At 35.5% G+C, this 13,391-nt stretch overlaps 1 protein-coding gene across 6 annotated transcripts in view; it reads right to left on the bottom strand.

The window, feature by feature from the left end:
- Window positions 1-7,822: 7,822 nt before the first annotated feature.
- The window catches only part of SNCA (synuclein alpha), a 153,352-nt gene continuing 147,783 nt past the window's right edge, over window positions 7,823-13,391 (bottom strand). For all 6 annotated transcript variants that reach the window (XM_040237856.1, XM_040237855.1, XM_040237853.1 and 3 more), the window contains exons 5-6: window positions 10,472-10,555; window positions 7,823-8,416 (exon numbers count right to left, since the gene is read on the bottom strand). In XM_040237856.1, coding sequence (XP_040093790.1) covers window positions 8,384-8,416; window positions 10,472-10,555 — 117 coding nt within the window. In that variant the 3' untranslated portion in view covers window positions 7,823-8,383. The remainder of the gene's footprint in view (window positions 8,417-10,471; window positions 10,556-13,391) is intronic.

Below are 13,391 nucleotides of genomic sequence, written 5' to 3'. Positions count from 1 at the left end.
TTGTTCATTATTACTGTAAATCAGGTCTGAATATTTCTTATGTAGATTAGATAAGAACAAAAATCAGAAACATAATACAGATATTAAGTGGTAAAGATTAAAATGTGAACAACTTCATTCTGAATGCATTCCACAGTTAAATATGCAAGATTACAAGATTGGTTTATTTTAAGTAGTGATGGTATGTGTGGCAACAGGGATGGAAAGGTTTATCTGTAAAGAAATTGCTCTAAGAATTCAAGTCAATTACAGACTATCAATATGAATTATCATCTATAGGAAGGTGACTATTATGTGGAAATTGTTGTTACTCCAAAAAGAATTACTTTGAGCAACCTGTTCCTAGTGCATCCAGGAACTATTGGCATGAAAACAATGACTAAAAGCTGTGTCTAATGGCCTGGAACTACATAGGACAGTGACAAAACAGTGAGAGCAAAACTCCTTAATATTGATTTGCAGAGCTGTTCTTAAACATGACTGACATAGCTTTGAGTTGGACTAGAATCTTTTTCAGAATGACACCAATGTTAAACAATATTTTATCTCCAAATATTGCTCTCATATTCAGAACTCAGTATCAGTTATTAACAATATATAATATACAAATGTTTTAAATCATGCTTTTATTTTTGGTTTAGAGGACATGAAGAAAATTGTGGAAAAGGTTTTTTGTCTTAGTTTTACCGTTTTGCTCACCATTCTCTGGCAAATGGCCTAGCTAAAAGCTTAGTACAGGTTGCTAGGCGTGCTCACAGCTGATTGCTGGGGAAGCATGCCAAGAAGGTGTGCCAGATTTCTCACCATTCAACATGGCAGTCCATTTTCAACAGCAGGAGTCTGTCCTGCAGAACTCCAAATGCTTAGCAGCTTCTCAAGACTTGCCTTGATCATTGCTATGAAGATCTGGGTGAGGCCTTATATGACAAATCATGGATGCTAGATGTTCATCTATCTGGGTTTAGTCTTTGCTTATTTTTACCCCAAGAATTGATCACTGTCAAAACTGTAGTGTTGGATGACAATTTTCTGCCACTCTAACTTAGTTCCCAGAATAATCTGTTTCAGATAGTTCATGTAGCACAGGATCCTGGCAAGCATCTTACCAGCTCACTTGCTTTTTTCGGCAGTGATCCTAGGGACTCACTAAAGAGGAAACAATATTTTCCTCTGTGACTATTGGCATTTCTGTTGCATTTTGTGTAAAGCAAACAGTTTTGTATAAAATGTTGCCTCCTCTGAGGTAAAAAATGAGAGTGGTATTGGGCAAGATAATGGGAAATGAATGAGATTTGTGAAATGAATGGAAATTCAAGCGCCTGTTTTCTCCTTTCACCTTGTGGTTAGTACAAAATCTATTTTAGACCATATATATATCAAGAAGTGAAGTGAAAGTTGCTCAGTCCTGTCCAACTCTTTGTGACCCCACAGACTATACAGTCCATGGAATTCTCCAGGCCAGAATACTGGAGTAGGTAGCTTTTCCCTTCTCCAGGGGATCTTCCCACCCAGGGATCAAACCCAGGTCTCCTGCATTGAGGGCAGATTCTTTACCAGCTGAGCCACAAGGGGAGCCCAAGAATACTGGAGTGGGTAGCCTATCCCTTCTCCAGCAGATCTTTTTTACCCAGGAATTGAACTGGGGTCTCCTACATTTCAAGTGGTGCTTTACCAACCAACTGAGATATCAGGGAAGCCTATATATATATATATACACACACACACACATATATACATATACTTGTCTTTTTTTTTTCTTGTGACTGGAACCAAAATTACTGAATATATGATTATACATATACATATAAATATAAAAAACATATCACTTGAATGTGAAGATGTATGATTTGATGAGTATAGCTGTGTCTAAAGATAGACATGTTCCATGAATACAGTGTTTGCATTTGGTACATATTTATCTCTTAGTAAGTTATGATTTCTCAACTTTCTTTGATGCTAAGTGATATTCTACAAATATCCATACTGGTTATTCAACCATTATAATCATCCCGTAACTCTTAGTAAATAGTCTCTGCTCAAGTCTCCAGAGTGGCTCTGTGTGTGTCCAGCCATGACTCTACCATCATCCTAATCTTGATCACTGTTTTATTTATTGAGATATAATTGACACATAGTATTACATTATTTTCAGGTGTACAATATAAGGATAAATATTTGTATATGTTGTGAAATGATCTTAATAAGTCTTAACATCCATTCAGTTCAGTCGCTCAGTCATGTCTGACTCTTTGCGACCCCATGAATCACAGCACACCAGGCCTCCCCGTCCATCACCAACTCCCAGAGTTCACTCAGACTCACGTCCATCGAGTCAGTGATGCCATCCAGCCATCTCATCCTCTGTCATCCCGTTCTCCTCCTGCCCCCAATTCCTCCCAGCATCAGAGTCTTTTCCAATGAGTCAACTCTTCGCATGAAGTGGCCAAAGTACTGGAGTTTCAACTTTAGCATCAGTCCTTCCAAAGAACACCCAGGGCTGATCTCCTTTAGAATGGACTGGCTGGATCTCCTTGCAGTCCAAGGGACTCTCAAGAGTCTTCTCCAACACCACAGTTCAAAAGCATCAATTGTTCAGCGCTCAGCTTTCTTCACAGCCCAACTCTCACATCCATACATGACCACTGGAAAAACCATAGCCTTGACTAGACGGATCTTTGTTGGCAAAGTAATGTCTCCATTACCACCATATTTTTTGTTGTGATGAGAACTTATGTTTTAATACTCTTTATTTTATTTATTTGGTTGTGTTGGGTCTTAGTTGCAACATACAGGATTTTCACTGCAATGCATAGACTCTAGTTATGGTACACAGGCTTGGTTGCTTTGCAGCATTTAGGATCTTAGTTCCCTGACCAGGGATCAAACCTGTGTCTTCTGTATGGCAAGGTGAATTTCGAACCACTGGACCACCAGGGAAGTTCTCAACCTCTTGTCTTTTTGACAATAGCCACCCAAGTGTGAGGTGATATCCTGGTGATTTTGATGTACATTTCCCTGATGATTAGTGATGATGCCCCTTTTCATAACCATGTTGGCCATCTCTATGTCTTCTTTGGAAAAATGACTATTCAGATTTCTGCCAATGTTTTATTTGAATTATTTGCTATTGAGCTCTGTGTGTCTTTGTATATTTTGGACCATATTAACCTCTTAACAGATATATGATTTGCAAATGTTTTCTCCAGTTCAGTAGATTGCTTTTTCATTTAGTTGATGATTTCCTTTGCTTGCAGCTTTTTATTTTGATATGGTCCCACTTGTTTCTTTTTTTTTTCTCTTGCTTTTATTACTTTTATTATTTTCTTTTGAATCCAAAATATAGTTGCCAAGACTGATGTCAAGGCCTTACTGATCATGCTTTTTAATCTAGGAATTTTATGGTTCCAGGTCTCACATTCAAGTCTTTCAACCATTTTGAGTTAGTTTTGGTGTACAGTGTAAGATGGTAGTGCAGTTTCATTCTTCTACCTGTGTCTGTCCAGTTTTTCCAACATCATTAATTGAAGAGACTGTCCTTTCACCACTGTATATTCCTGGCTTCTTTGTTGTAGATTAACTGACCTTATATGCAGAGATTTATTTTAGGAATCTCTATTCTATTTCATTGAGCTATCTGTTTTTATATCAGTACCATATTGTTCTGACTGCTATAATTTTACAGTCATGGAGTATGGTGCCTCCAGCTTTGTTCTTTTTCAAGATTGCATTGGCTATTATAACTTTTATATTAGGATGTACATTAGGAATATATCTAAACATTTAAAATATTTATTTCTTATTTACCTTTAAAAATATCGTGTCCCCTACTACTACCACCACCACCACTTGTACTACTACTACGAATAGCATCATGATTCATTGATCACTTATCATAGGTAAGTCATAGTCCTAAGCATTCTGCTTATATTAACTCATGTAATCCACACAACACTGCTTAGAGGTACTATTACTGTCTTCTGCATTTTTACAGACAAGAAAACAAACATCAAGAGCTTACATAACTTGTGCAAAGTAACACAGGTAGTAAATAACATAACTGGGAGTTAAACCTACATAGTCTAGTTTTAGAATCCAGGATCCTCACCACTACTGCTCCCAAGCTAATTAAGCAAGCACTCCTGATTATTTTTGGTAAAGAATATTGTATTCTTTTCTAAGATAAACACATAGACTTGCCACTATATTTGTTTAGATTTGACTTTACTGGAGCCCAGCTTTGCTTTGACATTTACAGATGGTCTAGCTTTCATCTCCCTGCAAGACATAAAGCAACCTGGTATTTAGTTCACCTGCAAAAGGCAGTTAGGAAACCCTAGAGGAACCTAATTAAAATGCAGCACATTTCCAAGGCACCATATCTTGCTGTGTTGCCATAGAAACAGTGGGGATTTCTGGTCACTGACCTTTAAGGGAATCTGAGGATACATTTTCATAAGGTTCATAAGAAGAGCTACTCAAGAATATTAACTGTATTTGCAGGATCAACTTTCAAAATCCCCTATGCAATCCTATCTGATTTTAGAAGTATATTCTATCAGCAAAACCTACTAGAGGCTCAAACTGGGCTTTTTGAAGGAATGTTTTTTAACTGCTTCCAATATGCCATCTGTGCCACTGGATTTAAAATAATCAAAGGCAGTAGAAAAGAAACATAAAAGAAAATCTTAGATAATTAAATGGGAGACATTGAAGCTAAAATAAAATTTATAGTTTTGGTGGTATAGCTATTCTATTGTATTTTGATTTTTGAAAGTTAGCTTACTCAAAGAATAAAATATAGTATTACTATATCACAAAATACACTTAGAAAATCAAGGCTTATATAATTTGAAAATGTTATTAATTCATGTACTTTCATTTGTTCATTTATAAATTCATCCATTAATAAATATGTATAACTGAAAACATTTTATTTATACTTTAGCCATTTGATAGAAGCTAAGTACCCATGATGCAATAGGAAGATGAAAAAGCCTGCCTTACTATAATCTACTGTTACTATGTTGATATTTTTCTCTTCTACTGAAAATAAATAACTTAGTTTTAATGACATGATATGCATAATTTAGTTATAAGGAAAGATTGATCAGGGTATTAGCAGCTCTCTAATTTCTCCTAGAATTAGAAATAAATCTCCATATGTATGAGTATCACTTATTTTAGACATAGACACCTGAAGAAGACTAGAAATATAGTAATAATTATATGTAGAAAAGCAAGGCTACTACCCCATTCTCTGGACTTCAGTGAGATACTGACTTACTTGTGTATCCTCACTCTGAGAAATGGTTTGGCATTGGCCCCATATTGATTGGACTTCTGCTTTGGCCATTTCCCAGCTCTGTGGCTATGAGAATGTTACTTAGCCTGCAGGTACTCCTGTTTGCTCATATATAAAGTGAGGACAAGAGTGGAACTTAGAGCTGTTTTGAGAATAAATCAAATTACTATTGATCAATCACATCTATGTTTGACATATAGTAATTAAACAAAGTATCTCCAATTCAAATTCCAGGGAGAGAGCAAACAGGGAGATACCAGCCTGGTTGTACTCTTTCCCAAGACAGAACCCAGTAGGAAGAATTCATGCCAAATAAAAAGTCATGCAGTAGACAAGGAGTCTGTCAAGTTTTCAGTTTGAAAGTATGTTTTCTTCCTCAATACGGATGTGGGAGGCACTATGACTGTCCTTGAAGTGTGTGTATGTGTGTGTATGCGTGCCATGAGTGCTGATCCAATAGTTACCCACTGGATGAGCCAGGATAGGGAATATTAATATCTCATGCTGGTGGGGAGCTTTTGAAAGAGATCTGACTTGGAATGTCAAACCACATATTCGATTGTTGTACTGCCAATTGTGGCCAAAGCCCATCCTGACCTGTTTTGCTAAAGTGCATGGAGCATATGAGGCTAAATAACTCAGATTTGGGGGCATGATGTCTGCGAAATAAACCTGAGAGCAAGCTAACCATCAGGCCACTTGTCAGGCAGTTGTCTCAGCAGTGGCTATGAGACAAGATTCCTGACAAGACTTATGTGCCTTGCACTACTTTCTAAGTGCTTTGTTCAAAATAACCACTTCTGGTGTATATCTTCCCATGGCATTTTCTAGGCACATATTAGTGCTAGAATAGAAGGCTTCTTGTACAAAAAGATCTCATTTTCCATGTGGTTTCTTCATTAATGTATCTAATAAAACAAGAGACTTACCACTTTTTTCCAGTTTGACTACAGCAGTTTAACACTCTCTATAGTCTGTTTCCAATTATGCAAAAAGGAAAGTTTCTGTGGTGATCAGGCTTATAATCATTATGTTCATCCTAACTTGCTTCCTTGCCAATGCCTAATATACATCAAATTACTCATGATTGCATATAAGCTGCCTAGCACTTCTAGAATAGTTTCTTAAAATTATATTTTCTACTGGTGACTTTTTAAAGGGACTATGCTATTTTTTCTCCTGAATAATTAAAAAATCAAAAGATTGATTTGTATAGGTCTTTTGACATGAAAATTTATTGTCAGTACCCACGTGCAGTTAACAGATCTTCCCTAATTAAAAAAAAAAAAAGGAAATAAACTTTTCTAGAGATATATCCTGGAATTCATATGTTTAACAGAATTCAAAGGCATCCAGGAAATTTTCATAAATCTAGAGATCTTACGGCAATTCTTTGGTAGTTCCCAGAGATGTTTAAAAGGTATTTCCTAGAAGGAAAAACATTTGTTTTTTAAAAAAAGAAAATGCTAGGTTAAAGTTAAGTTCTCTCAGAGCCTTTAATGTGCTAATCTGCCTTATGAATATCCAAAGAGGATATCATCAAAATTATCTTATACTTCACTATTCTATAGAATTCAGTTTTCGTTTTTATTTATTGAGGTATATAGTTGATTTACAATGTGTTAGTTTCTGCTCTAAAGTGATTCAGGTGTGTGTTTGTGTGTATTCTTTTCCATTATGGTTTATCCCGGGATACTGAATATAGTTCCCTGTGCTATACAGTAGGATACTGTTTATCCATTCTATATATGCTAGTTTGTATTTTATAACCCCAGACTCCCAATCCTACCCTCTCCCCTGGCAACCATAAGACTGTTCTCTACATATGAACACATTAGTCTGTTTCATAGATAACAGTAGTTTCCTTTGTGTCATATTTTAGATTCCACGTATGACTGCTATCATACTGCATTTGTCTTTCTCTGGCTGACTTAGTCCGATAGTCTCTAGGCCCGTCTATGCTGTTGCAAATGGCCTTATTCCATTCTTTTTATGGCTGAGTAGTATTTCATTACGCATATGTGCCACTTCTTCATCTTCATCCCTCTCGTCAATGACCATTTAGGTTGTTTCCGTGTTTTGGCTATTGTGAACGGTTGCTATGAGTATAGGGGTGTATGTATCTTTTAGAATTATAGTGTGGTCTGGATATATATATGTCCAGGAGTGCAATTGCTGGCTCATATGATAATTCTAGTTTTGTTTTTTTGAAGAATCGCCATACTGTTTTCCATAGAGGCTGCACCAGCTTACATCCCCACCAACAGTGTAGGAGGGGAACCCACTTTTTTAGTAACAAGCCTCTTAAGGTACTAGTGCATAGCAAAACAAACTTTGGACAATATTGCTTCAGGACATTTCCTCAGTAAAGGGTTAATATTTCATCTCATCTTTTTTAAACACCTCTAAAATTCCTTCTCCTTCAGATGATGTTAAGAGCTTTAAGTGAGTTATGTTAGTTCTCATTTCATGTTGTTTATAAGCATGGTTTTATTATTAAAGTGAGAGCGGATAAAATTCTTGTAATGATACCATTTTATTTTAATTTTCACCATTTATATACAAACACAAGTTAATAAAACACACCACAAAACAGTAAAATTTTATAGTTAATATTTATAGGTGCATAGTTTCATGCTCACATATTTAAGTATTGTATATATTAACAAATTTCACAATACATCATTATTCTTTAGAATCATTAAAAGACACCATAAAATCTTATAATCTATGATAGTAAATCACTCACAATTTTTCAACAGCAACAAAAAAATAGTGAAGATTTAGAAATAAGTGGTAGTCACTTAGGTGTTTTTAATTTGTTTTAACATTTTATGTTTGAAGCCACAATATCCACAGCACACAAAGACCCTGCTACCATTTATTCAGTGAGAGGGAAGCACCGAAATGCTGAGTTGGTGGGGCAGGTACAGATAATCCAATCACTGCTGATGGAAGACTTCAAAACACACTGTGAAAACTTTGAGAAAAATGTCATGACTGGGCATGTTGGAACTGAGCACTTGTACAGGGTGCAACATCTTTCAGCAGGTCTCAGGAAACTGGGAGCAAAGATATCTCTTAGGCTTCGGGTTCGTAGTCCTGATACCCTTCCTAGTATAAGGAAAATTAGAAAGGCAACATGAAGTTTAGCATAAGTGACCTGTAATCAAGGGCTTCCAGGAAAATGGGATAGGACATGGCTTGCCATTTTGCAAAAAGGATATAGTCCTACAGTTCTGAAACTATTCTCCTACATCCAATACAATTTTCTTTTTAACAGTTTCATCTGCCTTTCGAAAACAAAAGTGAATTAATTAGGGTGGTAGTCAAATATCTGAATTCTACTTCCAGATGTGCTATTTAACAATCTGTGACCTGGTCTTGTAGGACAAAGTAGCTAGCCTGTCTTATCTGACTCTCATTTTCTGCAATTAAAGTGTGAGAACCAAATCAGGTAATTTTTTATAAAGAAATTAAGACACTTAAAGACAGGTCACATTTTCCCTCCTTTTACTTTCCCAATTGGAAATTTCATCTTCATCTGCAGCTTTAATTATTCCTATTTCAAAGCTCCTCCTTTCCCCTCCAATATTTGAATAACACATACAATAAAAATATTAATGGTCTTAACCAAAGAGGCCAAATTAGTCCTCCTAAAGAACAACTCTAATAATATTAGAATCCTGCTTGAAAACAAACATGTTTTCAATACTTAAGCTGCTTTCTGAATTATAAAGTACAAACTTAAATGGCTAGGTTTTTCTAGTAGTTCACAAGTCATCTTGGACCAGTCTCTGCAGCCTTCATTTGTCACTATTCTCAGAGCTTGAATCACTTAATTACTCATTGTGCCTCAGACATATCCACCTGGATTCCCAGGCATGTGTGCCTTGAGATTTTCTTGTGCTAGAATGTCCTTCCTTCATTTTGACCTGTCACATCTCCCACCCCTTCCCACCCACCTCTTCTATAAAACTTACCCTGATTGAGCTAAAAAAAATCTTGTAAAATACTAACTTTGTGCATGCTGTATATTTTTGCCCCTGTGATGCCTCGTGCATAAAAGGCAGTAATGTTTGTCAAGGGTATCATGATAAATAAATGAAGGGATACATTTGTATTTTTTTTTTTAAATCAAACATACTAAAGTGTAAACTGCTTGTGTTCTTGTACTAGTAAATACTCTTTTATTCTCTATAGTGTTTACCATTGTGCATTCACTGGGAGCCCAAAAAGTTTGTTTGGGATTTTCCGTAAGATCATACAGAAAAATCCCAAGTGAACTTTTTGGCCAATCCAATTAAAAAAAAAAAAAAAAAACCCAGAATATTGGTAAAATTAGGAAATAAACAATTTAGTCTGTTTCTACAAGTGGGAAATTATCAATATACTTTTTAAAAATGCCATGAAGAAGAACAACCCTACTAGAACACACTTTAACTCAGGTTTTAATGGTGATGTCTCATTTTGATATCAAGTAATATTGTTCTCACTTATTTTTTTAATAATTCAATATTTTTGTTAGAAATCTATTCAGATTTTCTATTTATTCCTGAGTTAGTCATTCATCTAAAGGTATTTTCTAATTTCCCTTCTGAAACATTTATTAAAGAAACTTTAAATTATGCTGTTTAGAATGATAGACTGAAATATATACATTATTAAAAACTATGCATTTATCATATTTCTACTCTATAATTTTGGTTTACTTTTACTATGCACATATCTAGCTGGAAATGTATGGTCAATAATAATCACGTTCTCTTGGTATTTAGTTGATTTCTCTAACTTTCCATTTTGGGATTTGTTTCAGAAGGTAATGTTTCTAGTAAAATAATTCTTTAATGTAGCGATCAGCAAACTCTTTCTGTAAAGGGCCAGGCTGAAAATATTTTAGGCTATGTGGTGCACATATGGTCTCTGTCACTGCTGCTACCTTTTTAAAAAATAACTCTTTACAAATGTAAAAACGATTCACAGCTTGCAAGCTGTCCACACGCCAGACGTCCTGGATCTGGCCAACGTGTGCATCTAGAGAGTAAGCCATTCTCTTCAACAACAAAGGTGAGGGAAATCTGAGGGTGACGGACTTGGGGTACCGATTATTAGACCCAATTTTAAGCTTTTAAGCTTTCTGTTTGGAGTTTTATATGTATAAATTCTTACCTCAGAAGGCATTTCATAAGCCTCATTGTCAGGATCCACAGGCATATCTTCCAGAATTCCTTCCTGGGAGGCTCCTTCTTCACCCTAATATTTAAATGAAAAGCAAACAAAGATTATGAAGAGGTACCGTTATTTACTTCTAAAAATCACAATCATATTTTGAAAAAAATCTTATACACAGTACTGGCAGGGATGTGGTAAAAAAATGACACTCTTTAATATTACTGATAATATTCTAAACTATACAGTGCCTTTGGTAAAACATTGAGGCTACCTGTGTTATTTACCCTAAAATTGTATGATTTTTTTTTTTTTTTGCCAAGTAATTTACTATTCAGAAAACAGTCCAAAGCTAGAGAACAAAGGTGTTTTTAATAGGATCAGTGACAGAATAACAAATTATTAACCTAAATATTCTAATAGATGGAGAGATAGAAAAATTATCATTCAGTTATTCAATAGATAATTATGAAAACATCTATTACTATGACATAAGTTATATGAAAATAACCTCTTTTATAATCTTTTAACCTCTTTTATAATGTTTAGCAGTATGTAAGTGTTGTATATATTATAGATATAATAGGTAGAATTCAGATGCAAAAGTGAAACAGACTGGAGGAAGGCACAACAAAATATTAAGAGTACTATTTGTTGGGCAGTTATGCATATATTTTTGTAAGCTTTTAACTTATGTATGTGTTTATATTATAAATGGCTATATATATTTTATATTTTATTTCTAAAGATGACAAAAAAACTGAAATTTCAAGATGGAAACTGTACATATTTGGAGGAACAAAAATCAAATATTTGGTCAGAAATAGGATACCACAAATTCAACCTGAAATGGTCATGGTTTTATTATTGTTCTTCATTAAGTACCTTTTGTTGCTTTGCATTTATTCCAGAAAAGGAATTATATAAAGGAGTCATTGAAAATTGAAAAAGCAAGGAAGCAACATGAGTCTATATAGAATCAATCAAATATATCAAATAGTCCTTCAGTCAATGTGGCTTCTATTTAAAACTATGTCTGATGTGGGGCGCTTCCCAGCTGGTACTAAAGAACCCACCTGCCAATGCAGGAGACATAAGAAATGAAGGTTCGATCCCTGGGTCAAGAAGATCCTCTGGAGGAGGTCATGACAATCTAATTGAGTATTCTTGCCTAGAGAATCCCATGAACAGAGGAGCCTGGCAGGCTACAGTCCATAGGGTCGCTCAGGGTCAGACATGACTGAAGCAGTTTTGGACGCACATGTCTGATGTAAATAACATTTCCCCATGTATTCATCATGTGAATGACTGACAGGTAGGGAGAGGGATAAGGAAATGGCTGACAGTGAGAAAAGGTCAGACTAAAGCCCATTCTTAAGTTAGCTGGGCAGAGAATTTTATAGGTCATCCTCCCCTGCCCAACTCCTGCTTAATTGATCTAAAAAGTCCTAGTTGTTTACAAATGAAATAAGGTAATATAAACCTTCGCTAAAATACTTTGCTTCTAAACATGGAGTAAAGGTGGTGTTTTCAGTGTTTTGCCTTTTGGTAATGTCAAGAATACAAGTTCTGCTGATTAGTGGTTAGATATAAGGACTATAATATCACAAGACTTGAGTTCAGATCCTAGCTGCTAAAGATTCCAGATCTTTCATGATGTTGGGCATGTTTCTTAAGCTTTCTTAAGCATCAAATAGCCTTGGTGATAAAATGGGGCAACAATATCATTTTTTCATTGGGAGGAGCCAGTGACATCATTAGCCCTTTCAGTAGTATTTAGATTAACTTTTAGTGATAGTCAAGTATGAAGATAATAAGGTAAATTTCCTGTTACTATCATTTTAAGCTCTTAGAGCTTTATTTCTCTAACCTAATTTGTTTAAAGATTTTGATACAGACTGGACAAGTCATTATGCAGAACTGACTTGCTTTCTACCACAAATAAGGTGTTAATTGTACAACTAAGACTGGTGAATGTTATTGGATATGTGTGTCTATGTGTACTGGGTGTGTCTGTTGCACCTTTCAAAGTTCATCCAAGTAATGAATTCTTTGGCTAGACTGATCATGTATGGGGTTCAAGCAAAAACTACCCCTGTTAATTTTAAATAATGATTTACTTAGGTAGCAAGTATTTAATAATTGCTTATTTTTAAAAGTACATGCTTTTCTGACTATGTATTTCAGTTCAGTTCAGTTCAGTCACCTCAGTTGTGTCTGACTCTTTGCGACCCCAGGAATCGCAGCACGCCAGGCCTCCCTGTCCATCACCATGTCCCGGAGTTCACTCAGACTCACGTCCATCGAGTCAGTGATGCCATCCAGCCATCTCATCCTCGGTTGTCCCCTCTCCTCCTGCCCCCAATCCCTCCCAGCATCAGAGTCTTTTCCAATGAGTCAACTCTTTGCATGAGGTGGCCAAAGTACTGGAGCTTCAGCTTTAGCATCATTCCTTCCAAAGAAATCCCAGGGTTGATCTGCCTAATCCTTAAAATTACACTTCAAATATCCAGTTTTTGAAGTAAAATATGTCACTTGTGGGTCAGGGCTTGAGAAACCATAGATATAATATTAAAGAGGCCAAGTGATGAGGCAGAAATGAAAATACTTAGATAAATGGAGAAAAGTGAAAACAAGTGAAACAAATACCATAAGTATTAACATGGTATAAGAAGAGGCCTATATTTTCAGATGATCATTATTCTCTAAAGGAATATATGTTGATTTCACAAGTCTGACTGCTGACTTTAAATGTTCTTTAGAGAATAAGACTATTGATTTCATTAAAATAAAAACACATTAATATTAATAAGCTATCATTAAGATATTTACCTGTATTACATTACATGAAGTAGAAAGAGCTCATAGACCTCCCATGAGGCAGAATATCCTTAACCACATCTTCCCAAGAAAATTTGGA

This window comes from Oryx dammah, unplaced genomic scaffold, assembly GCF_014754425.2.
Source record: "Oryx dammah isolate SB20612 unplaced genomic scaffold, SCBI_Odam_1.1 HiC_scaffold_3, whole genome shotgun sequence".
Classification (NCBI taxonomy): Eukaryota; Metazoa; Chordata; class Mammalia; order Artiodactyla; family Bovidae; genus Oryx; species Oryx dammah.
This window is presented reverse-complemented; position numbering and strand designations above follow the sequence as displayed.